Consider the following 25,152-nt stretch of genomic DNA (forward strand, 5'->3'; position numbering starts at 1 on the left):
CACTCGGATTCTATGATTCGATAAAAGTCCAGTGCCTGCCACTGAAGCAGGAGCTGGCGAGTGCCTCCCTGCTGCCTCGGAGTCGCAGGATCCCTCCCCAGTGCAAGCCCTGCAGTCTCTCAGGGGTAACTGTTGGCAATCACAGCCCTGTTCCAAACCAGCAGAGGCTTTCCTGGGCCTCCCTCTGCCTTTCCCTGCCCTCATGCATGTTTGGGGAAAAGCCTCCCAAGGTGGAGCCAGCTCCTGCGCTTCCCACTGTACGTGCAGCTCAGCCACAGCCGCATGCTGGGGTTCATGTAACTCTGGGTCCTGTCCCAGCTATTCCCACCCATTTCCCATGGATCTCCCGCAGGACTCACAGCACCCAGGGGTGCTGCCTAGCCCCAGACACATAAGAACAGTGCTCTCAGCATGGGATGAGCACCAGGACTGCAGCTGGAGAACCTGGCAGAGAACACAGAGCAGTGAACATGGAGCAGAGCCCTGGCCCCGGGCTGAGGCCCAGATGCCTCTTTCCCATCCGACAAGCCAAGGCTTTGAGCCCTGCCAAACCCCAGTGTTTGTTCCTGCCTTTGGCAAGCAAGAGATGGCAACACAAGCATGTGTAAGGCAGAGAGAGGAGTTTTGGTGAAGGAGGGAAGTGGGTTTCTCTTGGGTCTCTGTGACCTTTTCTGGGTTGGAAAGCCCAGCGCTGTGCAGAGGTGCTAACAGCCCACAGCACAGCCCCTGGCCTCCTGCAGTCACAGCCACAGCCCAGCCCTGGGCTGCTGGGGTGGAACCAGTGGAAATCCAGCTCCAGGGAGTCGCTGCCTTCTCCTCTTTGCAAGGAAAATCTATTTGGAGCCATGGAGCCTTATTCTGGGCAGCCTGTCTTCCAGCCCTGGTTCTCTGGGATACAGGTCCTGCTGACAGCAGTGGAGCCCATGGACTGGGAGTTGTATCAGCAATGCCATGAGGATCCCATTGAGTGTCCTCACTGCCCTCCTTGGAGGAGCAAGCAGAGAGAAGGAGCTGCTGGGGCAGAGCCAGGAGAGGGCTGACACCAAAGGGAGTCAAACAGCTCCAGCAATTGCTCTGTGTGCTTCCAGCCCTTCTTTCTTAGCCTCAAAGAGAAGAAGTGATGCTGGCAGGAGGGGAGGAAAGGAGCAGGGTTCTGTGCAGGTGGGTTGGGATGCACCCGGATCCCCAGAGCTGAGAGTAGGACCAGGTTTAGAGCAAAGACAGAAGTGCTGACTTGGCCAGAGGGATAATATCCATTGAGAGCTATTGATCACTCAAGTAAGCTCAGCTATGACACAAACAGCTACCTCAACAGAAGGCCATTCCAGCCTGGCTTTAAGGAGAGGGTAGAGGGACTGCAGGGCAGGGAACACAGCACCCTGCTCTCCTTGAGCCAGCTGCCTGCTCCCAGTGGCACCAGATAAGGGGTGCAAACAAACACAAGGCAGGCGCCTGTGGGGGCCTGTTTGCAGCCCTGCCAAAGGAACAAGGAAACATCCACTGCAGTGGAGTCATCACAGACGTTGGAATAGGAAGGATTAAAATGTCTCACAGGACCTGGCTCAGCTCCCAGGGCCCTCTCTGGACACTGGCACAAGGGCAGCTCCTCCCTGTGGCTCAGGCTCTGCAGAGGCTCTCAGCTCCCCATCCTGTTTTCCCAGGAGGGTTTGTGCTGGAACCAGCACTCAGCAGAGCACAAGTTCCCATTTATTCCCATGTTCCTCACAGGTAACGCAGCAGTGGAACAGGCTTGCATGAAGGCACTACGAGCATGTCAGACTCAGCTGCTTCAGCTGATGTGCAGATACCAGGCTGTGTAATGTTCACATGATCATCCCTTTTGCAGTGTAGGCAAGTACAGGGGGAACAGCGAGGAGAGCCAGTGAAGTAGTGCAGAAGGTCAAGGACTAGGAGGGTTGACATGGCCCTTCTGCTGGAGGAGCTCCTGGTGCCATTCCCCACATGGCTCAAGAGCAGTGGCAGCAGTGTTAGGTGCTGGCCATGCAGAACTGCAGCCTCAGGCACTGAAACTGCAGGAGAGCAGCGTGCCCCCTTCCCAAACTGCCCCCGGGAGGCCTGGCTCAGGCTGTGCCCAGCAAGGGCTCATGTGGGAGTCCCTGGGTCCATCCAGAGCTCGCTCCCTCCCAGCGAGGGCTCAGAGAGCTGCCAGCAGGGCCTCTCTTCTCCTGTCCGTGGCAGAGGCAGGAAACGCAGCCACCTGAGTGACAACACTGCAGCCTCCAACCCGCTGCTCCCACACAAGTCCCACAGCAGCACAAGCTGTTGCTGTTTGCAGGGTTACCATGAACCAGCAGCAGTCCGGGCACCCCCAGGCGCCTGCCCAGTGCTCCCCATAGACCCAGCAGCATCTGTGCCTTCATCCCGCAGCAATAGCCTTCACTAAAGCATCTTTCTGCTCCTTATTGCCATTCTGCTCTCTCATGGACTCTCAAGCATTCCTGGCTGCATTTCTGCATGGCCACACTGCTGCCCCCAGCCCTTCACATGACATGGGAAACGTGTTATTTCCCCAAAAGGGTTGTGACAGGAGCATCACCCTCTCCCTGTTCTTGGATTCCAAATGAGGTTGCTGCAGCCCTCCTGAGCTTTTGCTTTGTGCCTCTTTCACCTCCAGCACAGTCCTGCTTTCTGACACCCACAGCAACGAGCTTTGGACTCCAGATGTCCTTTCCTCACTCAGATACACCTCAAGGCTGGGTGAAAGTCAGCTTAGCATAGAGTGAGTGGGTGCTAATTGAACTCCCTTTCTGCTTTGCTATCGCTGCCTGCATGTAGGTGCAGAGTCCACACACCCCCTGCCATGGAGCTGTAAACCCACCAGCTTGTTCAAGCCCAGCTTTAGGATTAGGAAGAGCCGAAATTCCCCCCAGGGCCACAGGCCAGCACAGGGGTAATGCTGGGATGCAGCAGGGCACAGAGGTGACCATCACCCCTTGTTCTCTCCCCTCATGGATCAGATCCCATTATGCAACCGCTAAAGGGCAACAAAGCATCCAGAGTGGATCCAAGGACTTTGTTGTTTTGCCTTCCAGATCCCCAGGATCCACATCCAGAGCGCTCCCAGCACCAACTGTGCACCTTGGCTGCCTTCGCCACAACTACTGCTTCCTGCAAGGGCAGGGTGAGTGCTGAGCCTGCTGGAGAGCTGCAGTTCAGGCTCCCCACTGCAAGCACACGCTGCTGGGCTGGGTCCCAGTGCAGCAGCTCAGGGGCTGCAAACTCATTCATTTAATCAATGATTCCTGCTCTAATCCCAAGAGAGAGCTCTGGTCCCCTTCTCCAGAGAGGGACCAGGGCTGCTCCCCACTCCCTTCAGCCCACCCTGGAGGTGGATACTCCTGGCTTTCCCAGCACAGCGTCACTGACACACAGTGCTATATCCATCCATGGGGGGATGGATGTGCAGGTTTTGCAGCAGCCAGCCAGGCTGCCAGGGCATTGTGTAACACTGCTGCTGCCCAAGAGCCATCAGAAAGAAGCCAAGGCAGGATTTGATCCCAGCAGATCCCACCCTGCTGCCCCCGGAGCATCTCTTACCTCTCCGCGGAGCCCACTCCCGCTGCAGCTCTTCCCTCCGCAGTCTCCCTGGCTCTCCCTTTCCCACTCCGCTTCCCTCTGCGCCACCTCCCGGCGTGATGTCAGCCCGGCCCTGCCTCCGCAGCCTCCCCATCACACCCCACTGCTGCTTCCCTTCCCTTCGCCGCGGTTGCCACAGCGACAGGAAGGGGAATCCCATCCTCTGGTCCTCCACCTCCCAGAGCCTCGCTTGGTATCATCCACTGCAGCTCTTCCTAAAGAGCAGGGGAAGGACATGGTGACAACAGGGAGTAGTGGCAGGCGAAGGCTAGGGACAGCTTTGTGGCTTAACCTACCTGGAAGGGAGGGCAGAGGCAGTCATGGGAAGCAGGCTCAGGCAAAACAGGCACTCACCTTATCCACAGCCGTTCCCACCCGTGTCCCTGGTGCTCTTCCCCCTTTGCACCCCCTCCATGCACTGCTCTGCACAAGTTCTTTGTTCCTCAGCCCCTCTGCTCTTTCCCTCTCAGGGCTGTGCCCCTGTGCACCATGATGGTACAAACTCTACACACAAGGGCTTTGTGTGCTGCTTGCCCACAGCAGGTAAGCGTTGCAGTGACTTCTCCCTCCAAAGTCAAGGTCAGAGATCAGGTATGGAGCAGAAACACAAGCCCAGCTCCAAAGCAGACCCTCAGGAGTCAGTGGGCTCATTCTTACTACCCACAAAGGCACAGTAAAAGGTTTTTCTGCAATCTCATTGTCACAGATGGCTCCACGAGGAGGGGAGAAGGGCAGATACTGTATTTTTAGGACTGCAGCACATTTTTAATGGGAAGAGATGGCCCAAAGCTTCTCAGCCCTCCCCCATCCAAGAGGCTGTTTCTTTTCAGCAGAAATATCTCTGCATTAGAGAACAGGTCACTTCCTCTATCAGCGAGAATTCAGTGTCCTATTTGATGCTGGTCCTTGGGCTATAAATAGGAATTTTTCCCTTTTATAGTTGCTGAATAATTGTGAGGATGAAATATGAACAGAGTTTTCAAAAGAGTGCCTGATAAGCAGCTTGCTGGAACGGAATGGGGGAACAGAAGGAAGTTCCAGCACCTGCAGAGCAGCATGTGCTGTGGAAAACATTCAAGGGCAGCATGAGAGAGACAGGTCACAGAACAGATCCAGCTACAGAGCATGGAGGCTTGAGGTAAACAGCCTCCCCGCAGCAGCCTCTCCCACAGCTCATTTCATGCTCCACGCTTAGGTAAGGATCAAACAGAAGCAGCCCAGCTCAGAAGAGCCAGGACTCCTGCATCCCACATACTAGAAGGCCAGGAGGAGCAGGCAGAACAGGTTTTAAACAGCAGCAGGCAAGCACTAGAGGACACAATCCCAAACAATGAGGAAGAGCCCAGCTTAACATCCATCGGCAAAAGAAACGAGGGAAGGACACCACAAACTTGCCTTCAACAAGGAGGGAACGGTAAGTGGGGTACAGGGAGGTGATAAACCCATCAGAGCTCAGAAACAGGGTAAAGTGAGGCCAGGAACTGCTCTTGTTCCCTGTGTTGGAGCAGATTTTGCCCTTGGTACATCAAGAAGCACCAGTGGAGGGGAAGAGAGAGATGCAACAAGCTACAAAAGGCAGAAAGCAACCGAGCAGAAGACAAAGCATGTGGCTTCCAGTTGCTGCAGGAGGAGAGAAGGAAATAACATCAGCTCCTGCACACACAGGCACTGTGAAGGGAAGATGGAAAAGACTTGGAATTCCATCCCTGAAAGGAGCTTTGGCCAGGAAGGGTCAGGATACACAGAGGGCTCAGTGCTCTCAGTGCCATGCCTGAAGAAACAGGAGAGAGCAAACCAGAAGCCACCATTGCTGTGGTGATTAAGCATTGAAACACATCCAGCAGGGAAAAGAGGAATTCCAAGCCACAGTTCCAACTGCACAGAACATCCTCAAGATAGGATCAGGCCCAAGGAGCCACCCAGCTCAGTGTTAGTTGCCTGCAGTGGCATCCAGCTCCTCTCCCACAGCCGGCAGGTCAAAGAGGACACAGCAACAGGTATAAAAATGTAAAGGGGTTCTTTTATTCTTGATTCAGAGGTTAGACAAAGGCACCATTTGAGCTAAAAAGAAGTGCAAAACCAGCCCCATTCAGTGTTAGCTCTGCAGTGATTCCAGAAAAAAGGCTCTTTTGCATTTCTTCAGCATTGTGAGAATTCCAGCTTGGTCACAGTGAAGCCACCCCATTGCCAAGGCAGGCTGGGACTAGAGCCACAGCCCCGCTGCTCAGCCCAGAGCAGCCCTGAGCAGTCCCTGCGCCAGGGTTCAGGAATGCAGCAGAACAAGAACAACAAAACTTCCAGGAAAAGACCTGGCATCTTTTTTCTTTTATCTTGGCCTTTCCATGAGTCATTTGTTCAGTTTGGTCCTCGCTGACGGGAAGAAAATCACAGCAGTGGCCTCAGGGTACCCAGGAGATAAGCCCCCAAAGTCCTGGAGAAGCCTGGAACAGCATCTCGCCCTCCCCTCCTCACCAGCCAAGGACCTGATCCCTGCTGGGAATGTTTCACTCTGTTCCATGGTTTTGCCTCCCCAACCAGTGATGTGAAGGAGAAGCCCATCTCCTCTTCACAATGATTGTGCTGAATAAGGAATCCAACCAAAAGCCAACCAAATCAGCCCCCAAGCCCCTTGTCTACCACCTCTTTCCCCCCCCCATCAATCATACCCCCCTCCCTGCCTCCCCTGCCCCCAGGGGAGGGCTGCAATGGGTGATGTAGCAGTGTGCAGCGTGTGGTGGTGTCTCATCTGCTTCATGGAGTCACTCAGCTGGAACAAATGGGAACAAAAACAGAGATTTAGGGAAAAAAAAATAAAGAAAAGCCCCAAATTAACCATGGTTTAAGGCAGGAAAAGGCTGTGAGCTGGATGCAAAGTGAGCATAAGGCGGGGAAAGAAACAGAAGAGTGGAAGAACACATTGTTCTTGCTGTGGAGGAAAACCACGGCCAGCTCCAGGAATGTCAACTGGCTGGGAAGCCTTCCTTGGATTACAGCAGTGTGCAGGGAGCTGCAGCTTTCTCTGACTCTCTCAAGAGGCTTTAAGCTAAAAGCTGCTTCCACTCAGACCTTCTTTATAGTCAGAGACACAGGGGCAGCTCTAACACACACTCCCTTGGAGCCCCACAGTCCTGTGCCACACACCAGGGCTGCCCTTTCCCAGGCAACAGCCATCTGGGGGATCCCGATGGACCCCGAGGGATGCTGAGGAAACCAGCACCAGTTACTTCCAAACCCTCTCTCCCTGCAGCCATGTGCTTTCAAGAGCAACAAGTCAACTGCTTTCAGTTCCCCATGGTCTTCCCAGTTTGCTGGAAGAGGTGGGTTGAAAGGACGTCTGAAGACACAGAGTGATTTTCAGACAAAAAGAGAAGTTCCCAAGAAAAAGAGCAAGGGATTCCTGAGGATGAGGCATCTGGTGTGGACACACAGCCCCCAGAGCTCAGTGTGGGAGGGAGACAGGTCAGTTCCTCGAAACAGGAGGGGACTCCACCACCAAGTCACTAAATACACATGGAAGGCTAAAGGCCAAAGTCTCATCTGGGGCAGTCCGCATTGACAGCAGAGTCCTCTAGGCCAGGACATGGACAAAGGCCACCACCAGCCTTGCAGGGTCACCACGGAGCAGTATTATGGCACTAAGGACACCGCATGCAGGGTCCTCAAATGGAGCAGCAGGGTGTGCTCAAGGAACAAAGACTTTTCCATGAGCTCACAATGAAGGTCGTTGGCTCAAGGGCACATGAAGCCAGTGGTTAAGAAAGCTGTCTCAGGCCTTCAGAAAGCATTTGGTTTGCAATAAGGCTTTATTTAGACTGTGGGATCAGGAGCAGCTCAACACATCTTCAGCTCCTTGGCCAAAGCCAAGGCAAGAGTGAAGAGATAAACCCCACGTCCTTTTCTTGTCCTCAGGAGATCACCACAGTGACTGTTGGACTCTGACTAGAGACTTCAAGTTGTTCAAGCAAAAAGCACCTCACTAATATTTGCTAGATTAGGGCCCACAAATGAGGAGAGGCTGAAACCTCCCCAGCTCTCACCCTCCCTCTTCCTGCCCTAAAGCCCCAGCAGAATGGGAGGAAGATGGGCTGAGCTCTCAGGTAAACCTGCCCCACAGAGAAGAACACCCATAGAACCAGGACAAGCTCTGAGCCAGCCCTGAGCAGCAGAAGTCAAACTGTCCCTCCCCAGGTGACACACACACAGAAAGCCTTTCACTGCTTCCTAAAGTAACCTCGTGGTTCATTGCCTGCAGCCAACAGAGCATCCCCTACCCAGCACCCGGGCCTGCTCCCCAGCCTCCTGCTGCGGAGCAGCCGGGAGAAGCTGGAAGTTCAGTTGCTTCTAGAGCGAAACAAAAGCCTTTAGAGCCAGGGGATGCAAACCCGGCTCCTGGCAGCGGGTGCTCGGGCTCGCCGCGACCTCTAGAGGCCAAAGCTCCGGCATCCGCAGACACACAGATCCCGAGATAGAGACCGTTAACAGCTCGTTTAATAGGGAATCAGCACAGCCCTGCCTTGGGCCACATCGCCTCGTCCCCTCCTCTTCTACTCTGCTTAGCTCTGCGCCCTCCCTGGCCCCCGAGAGACAGAGATGGAGAGACAGAGAGAAAAGCGAGAGAGCTCTGTCCTGGGACAGAGCCCTAAATGAACATAACCAGGTCTTTACATGTTGCTTTTGAGAAGGCTGCCAGGATGCTGGCAAACACCACGTCGGGAGACTGGGAGGCATCCACGGCCGTGTGGATCCCGCGCTTGCTGTAGTAGGACACCAAGGGGGAGGTCTGGGTGTGATAGGCCTTCAGGCGCGTCCTCAGGGCTGTTTCATTATCATCTGAACGGCGGATCAGGGGCTCTCCAGTGACCTGGGAGAAGCAAGGGGACAGTCTCCAGCTGGCTGCAGCCTGGCACGCTGCCCCCTGCGCTCTGCAGCTCGCACAACCCCTGCTCCCCTCCTCCAAACACAGCCTAGAGCTGCAGGAGCGATGCCCAGGTCTGCAGGGGAGAGCGGGGCGAACCCAGCGCAGCCAAAGCAGTCACTGAAGAGAGGAGGATTCAGCATCATGGTCATTCCCCCACGCACCACTCTGCTTGCTAAAAGAAGCCAAAGGAGCCTTAAGAGCAGGCTACAGTTGCTCCCCGGGAGGGAAACCGGTCACAACCCACTGCAAGTTCAGCTATGGACAGAGTCCAGCGTGGCTCCATGGCACAGCCATGCCCTTCACTCATCCCGTGCCGTCGGCTCAGGCTGCCCAGGCAGATCCCCACGCTCCCCAGAAAGCCAGGACAGAAGGTAGGAGAGAAGGAAAGCAATGAGTTTTGTTTCCAGGGATGCTGCAAAGCATCAGCTAAACCCAAAGCAAGGGAAGCTGCAGCCTGGGGAGCTCACATACATCGTCCTTCATGTGCTCTTTCGGGGGTCTGAACTCCTCGTGATAAGAGCGGCCACTTGCTGGGTGAATCAGCCTAAGACAGAAAGCAAGTGTCAGCGAAGGACAAGCTCTCCTGAACCTCAAACTCATCAGCATCTCAACATCTGCGAGAGCAGCCCCATCAGCCTCTCTCTGCTAAGAAAAAAGCTCTTCTGGTTATTTCTGTACCAAGGGCCTCTTCAGGCGCCTGAAAAAAGCAGCTGTGCTAAGAGATGGGAGGTTTTATTTTATGCTTTCCTGGGGAAAAGAGCCAGCTCCTGGAGATGGGAGGGTGACACAGGGCAAACGGGGGACATCGTGGGCCACAACTGACCCCAGATGGGATGCTCAGCAGTGCTCAAACATAGAATCACAGAATCCCAGCCTGGTTTGGGTTGGAAGGGACCTTAAAGCTCATCTGGCTCCAACCCCTGCCACAGGCAGGGACACCTTCCACTAGAGCAGGTTGCTCCAAGCCCCTGTGTCCAACCTGGCCTTGAACACTGCCAGGGATGGGGCAGCCACAGCTTCTCTGGGCACCCTGTGCCAGCGCCTCAGCACCCTCACAGGGAAGAGCTTCTGCCTCAGAGCTCATCTCAATCTCCCCTCTGGCAGGTTAAAGCCATTCCCCTTGGCCTGTCCCTCCAGGCCCTTGTCCAAAGCCCCTCTCCAGGCTTCCTGTAGCCCCTTTAGATATTGGAAGACTGTTATAAGGTCTCCCTGGGGCCTACTCCTGCATAAGGGAGCAGCAACAGCTCCAGAAGAGCAAGAGCACAGCCTAAAGGCTGACCTGGGTCACCACACTCAGAGTAGAGCAGGAAACCCCACACCCCAAGGAGGAGAGAAGGCTTTACCGTCCGGTGATTCTCCGGATCAGCAAGGAGTCGGGAATGCTGAACTCAACGACAGAGTCCAGCTTCTCTCTCCTCTTCTCCAGGAGCTCATCCAGCTGCAAGAGAAAGTACCCACCTCAGCAGGGCAGCGCAGAGGGAGCTGGTGTCCAGGGAGGGAGGAGATGCTGGAGCAGCAGCTCACGTACCATTTCTGCCTGCTTCACCGTGCGCGGGAAGCCGTCCAGGAGGAAGCCGTTCTTGCAGGGAGGGGAGTCCAGGTTGTTCTCAATCAGCTCCACCACCATCTCATCACTCACCTGCGGAGCAGACACAGGAGGGATCTTAAAGGTCTTTTCCACCCTAAGTGATTCTAGGACACCCCGATTTAACACACAGCCCCTCCAGAGCTGCTCTGCTCACACCAGGCTGCATCAGACCCTTTGTGTGGGTGTTAGAAGACAGGAGTTGACAGGGTGGAAGCTGCGTGTTCAGACCTGAAGCACTCCCTGCCATGGGTGTCACCCACCACCATGTGGCTACTGACACATTCCACACCAGGGACTTGGACCAGTGCTGCAACCTCCCTGTTCCAAAGGTTGCTGGATCTCCAGGGACACCAGCAGCCTGAAGACAAACTCTGGAGATGAGAGAGGCCACAATACAAGATAACCTCGACTTCCTGCTACTTTGTACCTTCACCCTCAGGGCCCTGCGGAAGCCAGGAAGGGTGAAACAGTTGCTCATTGACTCATAAACCTGGTGTGAAGGTAAATGCCTTCCACGGCTGACAAGCTCTGCCCTCGCTGCCTGCTTTTTCCCACATGCCGCCGGGATTAGCGCCTGTTTGGGAAGCACTAACAGGCACTGCAGCCCCAACAATAGCTGTTTATTCAAGAGCAGCTCCCCTCAGCAGAGCTCTTTTCTCCAACAGACACAGCTGGGACCCAGCAGGATCAGGGACCAGACTGTGCCAACACACAAACAAGCACCCTGGGGTGGGAAGCACTCGGGTGGGGGGGAGTTTGGGTGAAGCACCAAGTCCCTTCTGTGCTTTCGTGATTACTGCGTTCAGAGAAAGGGGTTCTGCTTCCTAATCGAGCCAAAACCCCATCCTGAGGCCGTGCTGTGGCCCAGCCAAGTTATCAGAGAGCCAGAGCACGGTGCTGGGACATACCTGCAGAGCAGCCCTGCGGAGCTGCCCCCCACACGTGGCGATAGCACCAGCAGCACCAGATAACGGCCCTATCTTTCATAACCAGCTGGGCTCTTGCAGGCTCAGTGTTGCAATGCAAGTCTGGAGTGAAAGCTGGAGCTATGCCACGTTGTTCTCCCAACCTGGGGCCTGCAGAGTCTCAGTGAGGGGCTGTGAGCACACAGCAGCCAGCAGCAATGCCCAGGATCTGCCCCACACCCCTTTGTTTTGGGGCACCTCACTGCAGTTTGCTGTCCCTAATGACATATTTCAGTCATTTTGGCAAGACCCTCAGAAAACCAGTGCATCAGAGGCCGCAACTCTTCTCCCCTGGGGATCCAAAGCATCTCTCTTGCACAGCATTACCCAACACTGTACCACCTTATTAACACCCCCTAATCTATTTTTGCCTTACAGTTACAGGCAAATGGCCTCTATGCAGAGCTGGGACCCTCTGAGCAAAGTCATCCAGCCCAGAGGAGCCCAGGCACGATGTGAAGTGAGACCAGAGCTGCAAAGCATGACTGTAACATCCTGCAGCTCCAAGGATAAACCTTCACCTCAGTGCTGAACACCCTGCACCCCACTGAGGCACAGAGAGGGACACAGGCTGCTGGTAAGCCAAGAGCAACTCTGAAGAGGAAGGGTGTTTGTAGAGGATGTTTGCTGCTGCAGGATAATGAGAAGGGAAACCCCCGCCCCTGCCCTCACCCTGCAATCTGCCTCCCTCCCCTAATTGCCTTTTGTCACCGACGCTTCTAATTACGAGGTGGATTTGGGCTGCTCCCATTCCAGCGCTGCCACCCGCCTCCTCTCCCAGCACACCGCTCCCGGTACCCACCAGCTTCCCGGCGTCCATCGTCTCCTTGAGGCGCTTGCCCAGGTCGGAGCCCGAGGCCACCATGGCCCGCAGCATGTCGCCGGTGGCCAGGTGGCACACACAGTAGGTCTCGGCCAGCTTCGGGGCCTGCGGGAGGACACACACACACACCGTGGGGGGGAGCTCACCGGGAGGGCTCCGAGGGGCTGAGGCCCGGCCGGGGGAGAGAGCCCGGGCGCGGCTTTGTCCCCGCTTTGCGACCGGCAAACACGTGGCAGGGCCCGGCGAGCCGGTAGCTCCGGTTCCGGGGCGCGGATACCGGGTCCCCGCGGCCGCTCGTAGAGAGGGGATCGGGACAAAGAGCCCCAGCGCACGGGGAGGGGCGTACGGCTGAGCCCCAAGGGGAACGAGGCGCGGAGCCCCCCGGACCAGGGCAGGCCGCCCGCGCCGCTGCCTCGGCGAGGGAAGCGAAACCGGACACCGGCGCCACCGCGGGCCGGTCCCGCCGCCGCTCCCAGGAGGCGGCCCTCCCGTTAAGGCCGCCCGCTCCCTGGCGCCCCCTCACCTGCGTGCCCTTGCCCGCGCCGGGCGGGCCCAGCAGCACCGCGCGGATGCCTCGGCGGAGCTCCGGGCCCGGGGCCTGCCCGCGGCCACCCCCCGGCTGCGCGCTCGGAGCCATGGCCGCCGCCGACTGCGCGCCCGCCCCGCCCCGCGGCCAATGGGCGGGGACGACGCGGGACACGTAAATCGGGGGAGGGGCTTAGTGGGCTGTGGGCGTGGTTTCGCGGAGAAGGGGTGCGTTCACAGGCGGTGGGCGTGGCTTTATATGGAAGTGGGCGTGGCTTTATAGGGTAATTAGCGACTTTATATGCAAGTGGGAGTGCTTTCGCTGGAAGTGGGCGTGGTTTCGCGGCACTGCGTGGCGGGAGCGCGCCGCGCCGCCCCGGGCCGCGCTCGCCGTGGGTCGGTGGTCTCCCCGCGCTGCAGACCCCCATGGACCGTGTGTCACGGCACAGCCCGGCACTCCGCGGTGCTCTGCAGCACGCTGCCCTGCTCTCTGCGCGGCTCCCCCCCTTCTGCGCAGCGCTGGCTGGGGTTAGAGCCAGGATCTTACAGGAGACAAGAGCTCCCTTGGCGCTGGTTGCCAGGAGAACCCATGGCAAAGCCAAGACCACAGTGTTGCGTATCCAGGATAAGTCTGTCCCTCTCACCTCCTCTGCAGGGGCAGCTGAGAGAGAACATTGTCTCCCCAGTGGCACCAGTGAGGGAACTGTAAATGAAACCAGAACGAACTGCCCTGCTCAGCCTGCAGTGTTTGTGGGATGGAGCAGCGGAACCGTTTCCAAGTGCGCAAATGCAGCCAAAGACAGGACTGAGGGACCAGACGGGGCATGTGCGTGGATGGCAGAGCTGGATCCGCTGCTGGGGAACCCACCGAAGCTGGCAGCAGCAGCACCAGGGCACAATCAGTCTCTGTGGGCTTCCTGATCCACCCCCCGGCATTCGGGGTCCCAGACAGACAGACGCTGCTCAGCCTTTATACTGCAGGAAGCCTCCTTCCCCTGGCAGCAGTATCTCAGAGGTATTTTGGGCTCTCTTCCCCTCCATGGTCCCTGTGCACGCAATGATCGGCTGCAGGAGGGCTGGGGGTGAGCTGCCGGCGCCGGGGGAGGGCTCGGTGGGGACCGGGGTGTCTGCTGAGGGCAGCCCCAGCCCTGGATACGGTGGGCGAGGGGTGGAGCATTCCTCAGAAGGGATGAAGGATGCTCCGAGGCAGCTCAGCCAATGGGGTGGCTGGGTTGGTTGCCATGACTACGGTTGGGCGGCAGATCAAAGAGGGGGGTGCTGGGATACAAGGGGTGCAGGGCGCCCCCAGACACAGGGTCTGGAGGCACGGGGCAGGCGGGGAGCTGGGGCAGGACAAGAGCCACCGCTGGGGCCAGTTCTTTCTCCTGGGAGACCCATGGGCATAACCTATTTAAATGCTTTCTAAGGTAACGGGGGGGGGACACGGCTGCGTGGGGCTGCCGGGAAGCTGGTTTGCCCGGCACAGGCAGGAGGGGGCTGAGGGGGGATGCCTGTGCTTGCTGGATTTTGGGAATGATGGCTCAGTGCCCCTCTCCCTCACTAACCCCTCGCACTGCTTCTGCCCAGAGACCTCGGACCCCCAGCAACAGCGACGCCTCGGGGTGCAGCGGGAGCTCGGCCTTCCTCGGGGACCCCCCCTGGCATTGTGCCTCGGCACTGGGAAGGAGGCGTCAGACCTTGGGAAGGAGGGATCAGACCTTGGGAAGGAGGCATCAGACCCTGGTAAGGAGGGAATGTCTGTCTGTGGCATGGGCTGGCAGCAATGACCCACTTAAATGCTCATGATTTCTGTGCCAGCCGAGGCGGGTGAAGGGCTGGTTGGTGATGGGGAGTGAAGGGCAATGCTGGAGGAGTCGCTCTCCTTTCCCAAGTGCAAAGCTCTAAGAGCCTCAAACCCCATTTTTTCACCCCGTTCCCCATCTCTGGAATTCACTGGCAGGGCTTGCTCAACGCATGGCACCATCCTGCTGCTCTAGGGTCAGCGTGGGCCTTCCCCTGGTGCCCATCCACAATGTTGTAAGGTCTCTGCAGAGGAGGAGGTGCAGCTCGGAGAAGTGAAACCTCTGTCTCCCACTCACTGCAGATCAGGGAGACCTGTGAAAGCCCTGGAGCTAGACCTGGATTGGGAATGTTCCATGTGAGCTTGCGCTGGGTTATCAGCTTCCTGGGTTGTGGAATGGGCTGGATCCAGGGGAGCCAAATGTGTGAGCTTAAAGTTCAGTGTGCGAGCCAGGAAACACCCTGCAGCTTAACTTGTCCCCTTGCTCCACACCCTGTGTCATGGGGGAGAAATGAAACTGGAACCACAGCAGGGATCCGGACCATCCTGAGTGAGTGGCCTGTGCTGTGCTCTGTCAGGATGCCTCTCTTTCCATGGGGCAGTGTGCCTGGGCCCCTGAGACAGGAAAATCACAAGGGAATTTCGCCCCATGAGACGTACAGCAGATCCAGCTACATGCCAGAGCGTGATGGGACATGTTCTGGCATCTATAGGCCATCTGCTTTGCAATGAACTTGGCTTTGGTGTTAGCTGTGTTGGTGCCTGAGCTGTGAGGTGGGGAGCACCTCGGGGTGTACTGGTGTGCGCTGGTGGAGCTTCTGGACCTTGCTTCTCACATTCCCTTTCTTTTTTCCTAGTGTGTTGCATATTTAGAAGCTAAACCCTACTCGAGGAGGCTTCAAACTGACGTTATCACACCTCAGCCATGAATGGGTACTTGAATGAGTCCAACTTCATGATGGTGGAGGAAGGCTTCACCACCAGAGACCTCCTGGAGAACCTCCTTGTGGAGCTGTGCCAGGCGGTGAGGGCTGGTGCTCGCTGCTCCCTTGGCAGAGGTCGGCACAGGGAGGCCAGTGCTGCTCACTCCAGCTTTCTCCTAGGGTGACCAACAAGCCTTCTTCGTGGCAGACCTGGGGGACATCGTGAAGAAACATCTGCAGTTCCTGAAGGCCTTACCCCGGGTGAAACCATTCTTCCCGCTGAAGTGCAACAGCAGTGATGGAGTGATTCGGCTGCTGGCGGAGCTGGGGACAGGCTTTGCCTGTACCAACAAGGTAGGGCTGGGGGAGGACGGCTCAGGGGGAGCATCCTTTGGGTGTTTAGTAGCTGGACTTGATCTTAAAGGTCTTTTCCAACCTGGTTGGTTCTGTGATTTGTGAGAGAGTGGCAGAGCTCAAGTGTCTACTCACAGGGTGACAAAACCCTCCGAGCACAGCTCAGAGATCCATGTCCTCTCTGGAGACTCAGGCTTGTTCCCCCTGACCCTCATTGCTGCCTCTGGAACTGGTGCCCTGCCTGGTGGCAAGGCAAGTCCCCGGGGTGCTGCTGCCACAACCATCCAACTCCTGGTGGCTTTAAGGCTAAGCAGAAAGCTCCCTGCTCCCTCCTGCATGCCATTTGCAGTAGCCAGATTCCAGGGAGGAACCAAAGTTAAGCCACTTGTGCATAGTTAAATGTTACCAGGAGGGGAAAGTGCAGAGTCGTGACAGGTCAGACCAACGCTGCCACTGTCACCCTCACTGCAGCTCACAGGGGACACATGCACCGACCCCACACCTGCAAAACCCACTTGTTTTCTCTCCTCCTGGTCTCATTCCACTTGTAAACGTCTTGCTGCAACCTGCCCCTACCAGGACAAAGTGCAGTGTGATCCCTTTGAGCTCTTGTGGCTATTCCCTGGCAAAGCCCAGGCTGCAATGCTGGCCCAGGGCTCAGCGTGGTGCCACCGTGTGTGTTGTGTCCCTGCAGGCAGAGATTGCACGGGTTCAGAGCATTGGAGTCCCACCTGACAAGATCTTCTACAGCAGCCCCTGCAAGCAGGTCGCCCACATCAAGTATGCAGCCAGCCACGGGGTGCAGCTGATGACCTTCGACAACGAGGTGGAGCTGAGCAAGGTGGCCAGGAGCCACCCTGGGGCCCGGTGGGTGTCTGCCAGCATCACTGCACTGGGGGAACTGGTGTAGGAGCTGGGAGGTGGCTGTGGGGTGATAGAGGGCCTGAAGACCCCTCAGCACAGGGTGGCTTTGCTCTGCAGGATGTTGCTGGGTATTGCTGCTGACTCCAGCCCTTCTGCCCATCCAATTATGATGTTTGGGACCACGCTCAAGTCCTGCAGGCATCTGCTGGAGACAGCGAAGGAGCAGGCTGTGGAGGTGGTTGGCGTCAGGTACAGCACGTGGTCCTTTATCCATAGGGATGCTTTGCCTAACTGGGACAGCACAGAGATCCACAGAGCCACCAGCTGCTCTGGTTGGGAGTGAGGTGAAGGCAGGGACCTGGGGAGATTGACCCTTGTTGGTACCAGTTTGGTGCAGGTTTGGACCTCAGAGAGGATCTGGGGGGGCTCTGAGGGGTCGGCCAGGCAGTCTGCATTGGGGTGGTGTTGTGGGAAGCCCCCAGTGAGTGATGGTCCCAGTGCTGTGTCCCCTCCCTGCTCGCTGGGGACACACAAACCCTGCTGAAACAGGGACTGTTCCTCAGCTTCCACCTCGGGAGCCGTGGCCTGGAGCCTCAGGCCTTCGCTCAGGCCATGGCTGCAGCACAACTGGCCTTTGACATGGGCACGGAGCTGGGCTTCCAGATGCACCTCCTGGACATCGGAGGGGGATTCCCTGGCACCGAGGACACCAGAGCCCGGTTCAAAGAGGTACGTGGCTCCCGACGCCCGTGTCGGCAGGCAGAGAGTGAGGCTGGAGGCTCTCTGGGTCTGGCTCCCTGCGGAGGGGCTGAGCTAACCCAGGGGGAACGTCTTATGAGAGAACCACAGAATGGTTTGGGTTGGAAAGGACCTTAAGATCATCCAGTTCCAACCCTCTGCAATGGGCAGGGACACCTCACACTAAACCATGTTGCCCAAGGCTCTGCCCAACCTGGCCTTGAACACTGCCAGGGATGGAGCTTCACAACTTCCTTGGGCACCCTGTTCCAGTGTCCCACCACGCTCACAGGGAAGAACTACTTCTTTATATCTAACCTGAACTTCCCTGTTTCAGTTTGGACCCATCACCCATCACCTTCTTCCCCTCCAGATGGCTGCTGTGATAAACTCTGCCTTGGACTTGTACTTCCCGGATGGCTGCGGGGTGGAGATCGTGGCGAGACCTGGGCGATACTATGTCACCTCTGCCTTCACCCTCGCTGCCACCGTCACTGCCAGGGAAGAGGTCCCCATGGAGCAGCCTGGCTCCGACGGTGGGTGGGATGGTGGGACAATCCCAGCCATGTGCCCGACCCCCCCTGAGCCCTCTCCCTGCTCCTCTCCAGAGGAAGACTCTGCCAACAAGAAGAGCCTTGTGTATCACCTCAGCGATGGCATCTATGGCGCCTTCAGCTGCCTCCTGTTTGACACCCCCTGCCCCACACCTCAGCTGCCCAAGGTGAGGGTCCGGCCGGGCTTAAGGAGAGCCCAGAGGGTCCTGGTCTGGTGGGTGGCATCGCCTCACACAAGCCCAACCCTCCTTTGTGTCCCCGGGCTCCATAGCAGAGGAGAGCCCAAGCCCCAGGGGAGACGCTGTGGTGATGAACCAGCAGAGCTATAGCCAGTGTGTGGGCTCCCGGGGTGGGTGGTGATGAAACAGGTCACTGTGGCTCTGGGATGTCATCATTCCCCAATGGATACTCCATCTTTTCCCTGCAGAGACCCTGCCCCGACCACCCCTCACACAGCAGCAGCCTCCGGGGCCCCCTTGGCCACGCAGACGACCGCCTGGCCGACGGCCTGGACCTGCCCCAGCTGCAGGTCGGGGACTGGCTCATTTTTGAGGACATGGGTGCCTACACCGTCACCACGTCCCCCCCGGGGGGTCCCCAGCCCCACATCACCTACGCCATGTCCCGCATGGCCTGGTAAGCAGCAGTCCTGAGTGAGCAGGGCAACGGGGATGGGATGAATCCCATGGGAAGTGCTGTCTTGATTTCCACCTGGGCTCTTTGCCCAAGGGAGAGGGTCAAATCTGAGTGCCAGAAGCTGGGAATTCAGGGTAAAAACATGGTTTCGGAGGCAAAACTCCTCTTTTTTTTTTAAGCCTTGACAGACTTGAACCGGGGTTTTGCTGGGGAAGCCACCAGCAGCTCACTTCTGGGGCTGGGGGGCCATGGGAGCCCCCGAGCTCCCCCATTCCCAGCCCTATCCTGCAGCATTTCACCAGGGGCTGCTCCCTGCCGTGTCTCCTGCTCGCAGGAAAGCCGTCCAGCTCTTCCTTGGGAAGCCACCACAACCAGAAGACGACCATGAGAGCATCTGCACCCCACTGTCCTGCGGCTGGGAGATGGCAGAGTCACTCTGTGTCACCCCAGTCTTCGCTCCAGCCGGGATCATCTGAGCACCGGGAGCACGGGACACATCCTGCCTGCTGCTGGCATTGCCCCGGCATCACCCCGTGGTGGGGCCTTTGAAGCCTGTGCCATAAAGCCTGTTCCTCCTGCCCGTGTGGTGTGTGTGTGCCTCTGGGGGAGCAATGGGGCTGAGCAGGTTTGGGATCTGGTTTTAGGAGTTATGGAATTACCGGTTGTCCAGAGCTTCGGAGGAGGCATTTCCCAACTGGGGGTGGCTGGGAATTGGGCTGCAATAAGCAGTTGGATGCATAAGGAGGCTTTGCTCGTAGAGAAGGTGGGGTTGTCCACCCAAACACTTGGACACTGTTGGGATATGGGAATAGGGAGGGTGAGTTCCAGGCTGGAGGTGCTATGGGGGGACTTGTGGCACCCGCCCTGGTCCCCAGGCTCTTGTCAGCCCTAATGGAGCGCTCTGCCCCTGGGGGGTGGGGGGGTCCCGCAGAGAGCCCAAACTGCCAAAGAACCAGGACACTGTGAGACCCCAGGGACTGGGAGCACTGGGGGGCACTGGGGGGCCTGAAGCGTGGGGATGGGGTGCACTGGGAGCAGGGGGGGCACTGAGGGGGACCTAAAGCGTGGGGATAGGGCACACTGGGAGCACTGGGGGGCACTGGGAGTGGAGGGGGCATTGGACGGGACCTGAAGTGTGGAGATGGAGCACACTGGGAGCACTGGGGGGCCCTGAAGCGTGGGGATGGGGCGCACTGGGAGCACTGGGGGGCATTGGGGGGGACCTGAAGCGTGGGGATAGGGCACACTGGGAGCACTGGGGGGCACTGGGAGTGGAGAGGGCATTGGAGGGGACCTGAAGTGTGGAGATGGGGTGCACTGGGAGCACTGGGGGGCACTGGGGGGCCCTGAAGCGTGGGAATGGGGTGCACTGGGGGACAGTGGGGGGCACTGGGGGGGGCACAGGGAGGACACCGGGAGAGCCTCGCAGCGGCCGGCAGGGGGCGCTGGGGCGCGGCGGGCGGTCTCTCCTCCTCCCCGCCAGGGGCGCTGTAGCAGGAGGGGAGGCCGCACATGCTCCTAGTGCGTCTCATCTCTCTGTCTTCAGCCGTAAAGCGCGGTGCGAGCGTCGCGCCTACAGTCGCCGCTTGACGGCGGGCAAGCGTCGTGAAAGGCCCGTGAAGGACGGCGGCGGCAGCGGCGGCGGTGGGGCCCGGCCCGGTATCAGCGTCGTGACAAGCGCCCGTGTCGCGACAGGCGCGGAGCCATGCCGTTCTGGGACCTGCAGCAGCAGCTGGGCATCGATGTGGACCGGTGGCTGCTGCGGCAGAGCATGCCGCAGCCCTACGGCAGAGCGGGCGCCTGTCACGCCTTCGAGCGGGAGTGGGTGGAGTGCGGGCACGGCCTGGGCCAGACCCGCGCCCGCCGCGAGTGCCAGCCCGAGTACGAGGACTTCATGGAGTGCATGCACCGCACCAAGCTGGTGAGTGAGGGGCCGGGGGGGTGCCCCTTCCCCGGGCGCGGCGTGTGCTCTGCGGACACCCCACCCCCCGGCAGCCCGCAGGAGGAGATGCGGAGCTGGAACAAGTTATTAGTCGGAGGAAAACGCGTTGTAACCCCCTAAAAGTGCTTGGCAGGAGCTCAGCGCCGGGTGGGCAGCCCCAGGGCACGGGGGAGGGGGGGGGGGGAGCTGCACGCACCCCGCTTTAGGGGGCTGTATTGGGGACCCCCTGAGTGCTGGGGTGTGTGTGTGTGCTCGGCCAGGCTGCGCGGCTGAAAACCATCCTGGAGCAGAGGGACAAGATGATCAAGGAAGGGAAATACGCCCCCCCCGACTACCACAAGGGCAAGGAAGAGCCGCGGCCGTGATCCGCAGGGATGTGGCCACACGTGGAGCTGTCACCGTGGGATTCCTGCGGGAAGAAGAGCCGCGGCACAAGCGGGTGATGCTGTTGGGCTCCCGCTGAAGGGGAACGACACCGCATCGGGCACGTCTCGGGCCAGTAAACGTCTCCTTCAGAACAGCCTTTGGCTCCGTCTTGTCTTTATTCCCTGAGTGAAGCACAGCTCGAGGGGCTGTGTCTCTGCTGCTGGGGAGCTCCGGAGTCACCCCAGATCCCCACAGTGGTGCTGGGGACCTGCCCTGGAGGGGTTTGGTGCTCCTAGAGCCTTCACGAGTTCTGCCTTTGTGCTTCCTGCAGGAAAACCAAAAGGAATTAACTGGAGGTAAAAAAACCCACCACCTCTCCAAGCTTGTCCTGCCAAACCTCACCTTAAAGCCACCAGCACACGGGACTGGTGTGTACTGGGCTGCTCCCAGTCACTCGCCGGGCACTGGAGTGGTGGATGAGCGGAAAACCTGGTACAAACTGCTCATTCCCACCTGGATTCAGAGCAGAAGTGGGTGGATTTAGTTTCTCTCCTGCCCTTCCAGGGTGTTGGTGGGGGCTTTGCTTTGGAATCCTGTGTCAGTGGGATCCATTTGCACCATTTGTCCCTCCCCAGAGGCAGATGTTTCTCCCATTCCCTCCAAATGCAGCCTGGATTTGTCAGGGCATTAAAGCAGGTGAGTCCCGGAAAGGAGAGAGGGGGCTGCTCTGAGCTTTAATCCATGGGTTTAATACTGGTGATTGTGGGTTTAATGCTTAATCTTTGATGCAGGTTCTGAGCTCCCTGATCCTCATAAAGCCCCACGCTGGGATGACCAGCGCTGCCCCAGGCTGGTGCTGCCGATCTCTGCCTCCTGCCCTGCTAATTCCTGCCTTTCTCCATGGATCAGCCCTTTGGACACACACCTCTGTGTCTCCAGTTGGGAAATGGCCCCTCTCGGGGCTGTGGCGGAGCTCCTGTTTCTCCAGGCACCTTGTGAATGATGAAAAGAGCCGCTGGTTCCAGGAGAGCCTGAAATTGGAGTCAGCATAAAATCCTGGAATGGTTTGGGTTGGAAGGGACCTTAAAGCTCCTCCAGCTCCAACCCCCTGCCACGGGCAGGGACACCTTCCACTAGAGCAGGTTGCTCCAAGCCCCTGTGTCCAACCTGGCCTTGAACGCTGCCGGGGATGGGGCAGCCACAGCTTCTCTGGGCACCCTGTGCCAGCGCCTCAGCACCCTCACAGGGAAGAGCTTCTGCCTCAGAGCTCATCTCAATCTCCCCTCTGGCAGGTTAAAGCCATTCCCCTTGGCCTGTCCCTCCAGGCCCTTGTCCAAAGCCCCTCTCCAGGTTTCCTGGAGCCCCTTTAGGCCCTGGAGCTGCTCTAAGGTGTCCCCTTCAGGAGCCTTCTCTTCTCCAGGCTGCCCCAGCCCAGCTCTCTCAGCCTGGCTCCAGAGCAGAGCTACTCCAGCCCTCGCAGCAGCTCCGGGGCCTCTGGCCTCGCTCCGGCAGCTCCACGTCCCTCTGGTGTTGGGGTCCCCAGTGCTCAGCGCAAAGAAAACCTCAAAATGGGAGGGTTTGACATGAAGGTGTCACCTCGGGTGGGCTGTGACGGGAGTGAGCAGCCAAGATCTCCCACGGGGACCCTTCCCTGGCCACAGAGCAGGCGCTCTCAGGGCTGGACCCGCATCTCCTGGAAGTGGGAAGGCTCCAGGCACAGCTCCTGGAAGAGCTACGCCTGCAGGTTCCTCCCTTCCCCCATTCCCAGATGGATCCATTGCTCCAGCCCAGATGGGTTCCTTGCGCTCGGGCTGATTCACGCCTGCGTGTGGAAACATTCCCCCCGGCAGGGGCAGCGCTGGGGGGGCAGCAGCCAGGATCCCAACTGGAATCCAGGTTGGGATGCTCTGAGCTCGAGGCACATCCGAGCGCCAGGACTGGCTCCTCCCTGCGCCTGTCTTTGCCCGGGATAGAGCTGGAATGGTGCCACCCCAGCCCTTGGCTCCGGGGGGGGGGTGGGATTCTCTGCAGCAGAAGTGCCCATGGGGGGCTTTGGGGAGGGGGAGAGTGCAACGGGGCTGGGGCTGTGCCCATGGGGGGGCACAGGGACCAACATCACACCCCTGGGAAGCACCGAGTGGGGCTGAGCTGTGCTGGTGCAGCAGGAAGCATCCACATTCCAAAGCCACCATTCCCATGGCGTTCACCCAGGGATGGGAATCTGGGGATGGGGAGGCCAAATCTTTGGGACTCTCAGTGCGTGCACCCCAACCACTGCAACTGCTCATTAGGGCTGATGGTTAATTACCCTCCCCTTTGCCAGCGGCGTGGTGGGGGCTCTGGGGAGGCAGCAGGGCCCTGTGAATCTTGGTGGCAGCTTTGCTGTGGCAGCCGTGGACACATGGCAGCATCCATAGGAAAGGCTGGGAAGGGGAATGCTGCTTTTCCAGGGAGAGGGAGAAAGCAGGCTCAGCAGCAAGCTGCTGTGGAGAGTGATTCATGCCATGGAGCTGAATAGTCCCGAGTGGCTCTTTAGAGCCATCAAAACCTGATTGTTCTGGCAGAGGCTGTTAAGGCAGGCGGCGGATGGCCGGGGCTGGGACCAGCGGGGCTGCTTGCTGGAGTTAAAAGCTCTCGGAGAGATTTTGGCTGATAAAGAGAATAATCAAAGAGCTGCTGAAAACAATCAGATTCCTGGAGAGAGAAAACAGCCACCCCGGGAGGAGCCTGAGCAGCAGCAATGGCAGCGGGGCCGAGCATCCCGAGCCTTCATGCGAGGGGCTCGGAGCATCCTCCGCTTCCCAGTGTTGCTCCCCACGGATCCCTGAGCACGGGGCGCTCCCAGCCTGCAGCAGATCCAAGTTTCTAGTTTGCTGGTTGCCATTTTGTCGGTTTCCTGCACCTGGCTCCCCCATTCCCGTTGTCCTGTCACCTTCCAGGAGCTGGGCTCTGGGTGAGTCCCCCCGCTCCTGCAGCTCCAGCAGCATCTGCTCTGCCTTGGAGAGGGGGAACAAACAGCTCTTGGGAGATGAATAATTGATCAAAAGTCAAGGGAAAAGGCAAGTTCCAACTCTGGGCTTGGGAGGAGGTTTTAATGAGGGACAGAGGAGGGATCCTGGAGCCGCTGCGGATGCCAAGGGGGACCCCAGGGTCTCGACAGGGAGGGAAGTCCCCGTGGTCCCACTGTACAGCACAGGAATGGGGAGATGAAATGATTTAGGGAGGAAGGACTCCCCCCCCCCCCCCCCGCATCCCCCTTTCCTCCCAAAATAGCGATTCCCGTCTCTACAAAACAACGCAGGAGCTTAACCCCCATTCACAGCATCAACAACCCGGCGCCGCCGGCGCTGGGAGGGATTCTGGGAAGCACGTTCCAGGTGCGAAATCCACGGGGATTGGAGCCGGCGCCGTGTCCCGGCCGCTCCTCGGGGCTCCGTGCGGCTGGAATTGGGCTGCTTCGCTCCGCGGGCGCTGTGAGGGACGAGGCCGGAGCCGGGCCGGTGGCGCCGCGGTGACAAAGGGACACGTCAGCTGCAGCCAGCGCCGCGGCGGGCGGTGAGCAGGGCGCGATGGGCGGCGTGTGCGGGCACCGGGGACTCCTGCCCCGCGCCCCGCCGCGCCGCCCGGCCCGGCCCGGCCCGGCCCGGCCGGGAGCTCTGGGCCGGCGCAGGCAGCGCCTGCTCCTGGGGCACGTTCCTCCTCCCAGCTCGGCTCAGGCTGCTGCTCCGGCAGGATGAGCCCTCCCTGCTCCTGGGCATGGTGGGATCCGGGACGCACAGCCCCACTTATGGAATCCCAGCCTGGTTTGGGTTGGAAGCGACCTTAAAGCTCATCCAGCTCCAACCCCCTGCCACGGGCAGGGGCACCACTAGAGCAGGTTGCTCCAAGCCCCTGTGTCCAACCTGGCCTTGAACACTGCCAGGGATGGGGCAGCCACAGCACTTGAGCACAGCGGCTGCGTTTATCCATCAGTGCCCAGTATGGACCCACCACCCGCTCCAGGGGTGCAAGACCCACATGGGGGGAGAGAAGACAAAGCCATGCCAGGCTGGTGCTGGCCCAACACAAAGCACCAGTGGGGCTGGTGCTGGCCCAAGAAGACACTGTTTTCCAGTATATCCCTTATTCCCACAGTGCCCAGCATTAGCCTGGCCTGGCCACAGTGTTACTGGGGCTCCCGGGTGCCTCGTGCCCTCACCCCAAGCCAGTGCTCATGTCTTTGAGGCCTTGGCTGCTGCATCCATGGGCTTGATGCATCCCACTGGCCAAGTGCTTCCTCTTGCGCTGCATTCCCCATCCCCGGATCCGGCCGGGCAGGGCTGCAGGGCAACACGTGCTCCTTTAGAGCCACGTCCCAAGTGTCCACGAGTGTCACCACACCCCGCGCTGTGTCCTGCACTGCGGCACACCCCGGCGCTGGAGAAGCTCGTGGAAACAGCCGCCGGGAAGCAGGGAGACGTGTTGGGATGAGATCTGAAAACTGGGGGGGCAGAGATGCCCGTGGGGCTGCCGGGACCCCGGGCGGACCGGGACGACGGGCTCAGCTCGGCCTGGGGCC

At 58.9% G+C, this 25,152-nt stretch overlaps 4 protein-coding genes across 12 annotated transcripts in view; 2 read left to right on the forward strand and 2 right to left on the reverse strand.

The window, feature by feature from the left end:
* Nucleotides 1-5,070, reverse strand: part of RNF19B (ring finger protein 19B) — a 28,102-nt gene extending 23,032 nt beyond the window's left edge. Inside the window, exon 1 of the mRNA XM_030504121.1 lies at nt 3,559-5,070. The gene's annotated coding sequence lies outside the window, so the exon portion shown is untranslated. The remainder of the gene's footprint in view (nt 1-3,558) is intronic.
* A 527-nt stretch (nt 5,071-5,597) lies between these two features.
* AK2 (adenylate kinase 2) lies at nt 5,598-12,583 on the reverse strand. 3 transcript variants are annotated; one of them, XM_030504134.1, is made up of 7 exons: nt 12,415-12,583; nt 11,871-11,996; nt 10,044-10,154; nt 9,859-9,953; nt 8,987-9,059; nt 8,263-8,458; nt 5,598-6,364 (listed from the first exon to the last, which is right to left on the reverse strand). In XM_030504134.1, exons 1-7 carry the CDS (start codon nt 12,526-12,528, stop codon nt 6,357-6,359), a joined length of 723 nt encoding a protein of 240 aa, XP_030359994.1. In that variant the 5' UTR covers nt 12,529-12,583; the 3' UTR covers nt 5,598-6,356. The 3 variants fall into 3 exon arrangements, with proteins under 3 accessions (XP_030359994.1, XP_030359990.1, XP_030359991.1); XM_030504130.2 differs by having other exon boundaries at nt 11,796-11,996; nt 12,415-12,530; XM_030504131.1 differs by lacking the exon at nt 5,598-6,364 and having other exon boundaries at nt 6,457-8,458; nt 12,415-12,564.
* Nucleotides 12,584-12,845: 262 nt separating this feature from the next.
* AZIN2 (antizyme inhibitor 2) lies at nt 12,846-18,866 on the forward strand. 7 transcript variants are annotated; one of them, XM_030504128.1, is made up of 11 exons: nt 12,846-13,431; nt 14,004-14,159; nt 15,075-15,241; nt 15,321-15,494; nt 16,189-16,361; nt 16,476-16,607; nt 16,922-17,087; nt 17,470-17,632; nt 17,705-17,817; nt 18,078-18,286; nt 18,621-18,866. In XM_030504128.1, exons 3-11 carry the CDS (start codon nt 15,143-15,145, stop codon nt 18,760-18,762), a joined length of 1,371 nt encoding a protein of 456 aa, XP_030359988.1. In that variant the 5' UTR covers nt 12,846-13,431; nt 14,004-14,159; nt 15,075-15,142; the 3' UTR covers nt 18,763-18,866. The 7 variants fall into 7 exon arrangements, with proteins under 7 accessions (XP_030359988.1, XP_030359984.1, XP_030359985.1 ...); XM_030504127.1 differs by lacking the exon at nt 12,846-13,431 and adding an exon at nt 13,621-13,843; XM_030504124.1 differs by having other exon boundaries at nt 12,848-13,431; nt 17,470-17,817.
* Nucleotides 18,867-19,811: 945 nt separating this feature from the next.
* On the forward strand, nt 19,812-20,750 carry NDUFS5 (NADH:ubiquinone oxidoreductase subunit S5). Its single transcript, XM_030504135.1, has 2 exons — nt 19,812-20,207; nt 20,489-20,750. Exons 1-2 carry the CDS (start codon nt 19,992-19,994, stop codon nt 20,591-20,593), a joined length of 321 nt encoding a protein of 106 aa, XP_030359995.1. The 5' UTR covers nt 19,812-19,991; the 3' UTR covers nt 20,594-20,750.
* The last annotated feature ends 4,402 nt before the right edge of the window (nt 20,751-25,152 follow it).

The sequence above is a fragment of the Strigops habroptila genome, chromosome 12 (genome assembly GCF_004027225.2).
Source record: "Strigops habroptila isolate Jane chromosome 12, bStrHab1.2.pri, whole genome shotgun sequence".
Taxonomy (NCBI): Eukaryota; Metazoa; Chordata; class Aves; order Psittaciformes; family Psittacidae; genus Strigops; species Strigops habroptila.

What these genes read in the sequence shown, in the direction of transcription:
- AZIN2 (XM_030504124.1), top strand. Translation starts at nt 15,143, where the DNA reads ATGAATGGGTACTTGAATGAGTCCAACTTCATGATGGTGGAGGAAGGC. An exon ending in AGGAGCCACCCTGGGGCCCG is followed by an intron (nt 16,362 to 16,475) that starts GTGGGTGTCTGC and finishes TTTGCTCTGCAG; the next exon opens with GATGTTGCTGGGTATTGCTG. An exon ending in CCAGAGCCCGGTTCAAAGAG is followed by an intron (nt 17,088 to 17,469) that starts GTACGTGGCTCC and finishes CTTCCCCTCCAG; the next exon opens with ATGGCTGCTGTGATAAACTC.
- NDUFS5 (XM_030504135.1), top strand. Translation starts at nt 19,992, where the DNA reads ATGCCGTTCTGGGACCTGCAGCAGCAGCTGGGCATCGATGTGGACCGG. An exon ending in GCATGCACCGCACCAAGCTG is followed by an intron (nt 20,208 to 20,488) that starts GTGAGTGAGGGG and finishes GTGCTCGGCCAG; the next exon opens with GCTGCGCGGCTGAAAACCAT.
- AK2 (XM_030504130.2), bottom strand. Translation starts at nt 12,528, where the DNA reads ATGGCTCCGAGCGCGCAGCCGGGGGGTGGCCGCGGGCAGGCCCCGGGC. An exon ending in GCGCGGGCAAGGGCACGCAG is followed by an intron (nt 11,997 to 12,414) that starts GTGAGGGGGCGC and finishes GTCCTCCCGCAG; the next exon opens with GCCCCGAAGCTGGCCGAGAC. An exon ending in CGGTGAAGCAGGCAGAAATG is followed by an intron (nt 9,954 to 10,043) that starts GTACGTGAGCTG and finishes TTTCTCTTGCAG; the next exon opens with CTGGATGAGCTCCTGGAGAA.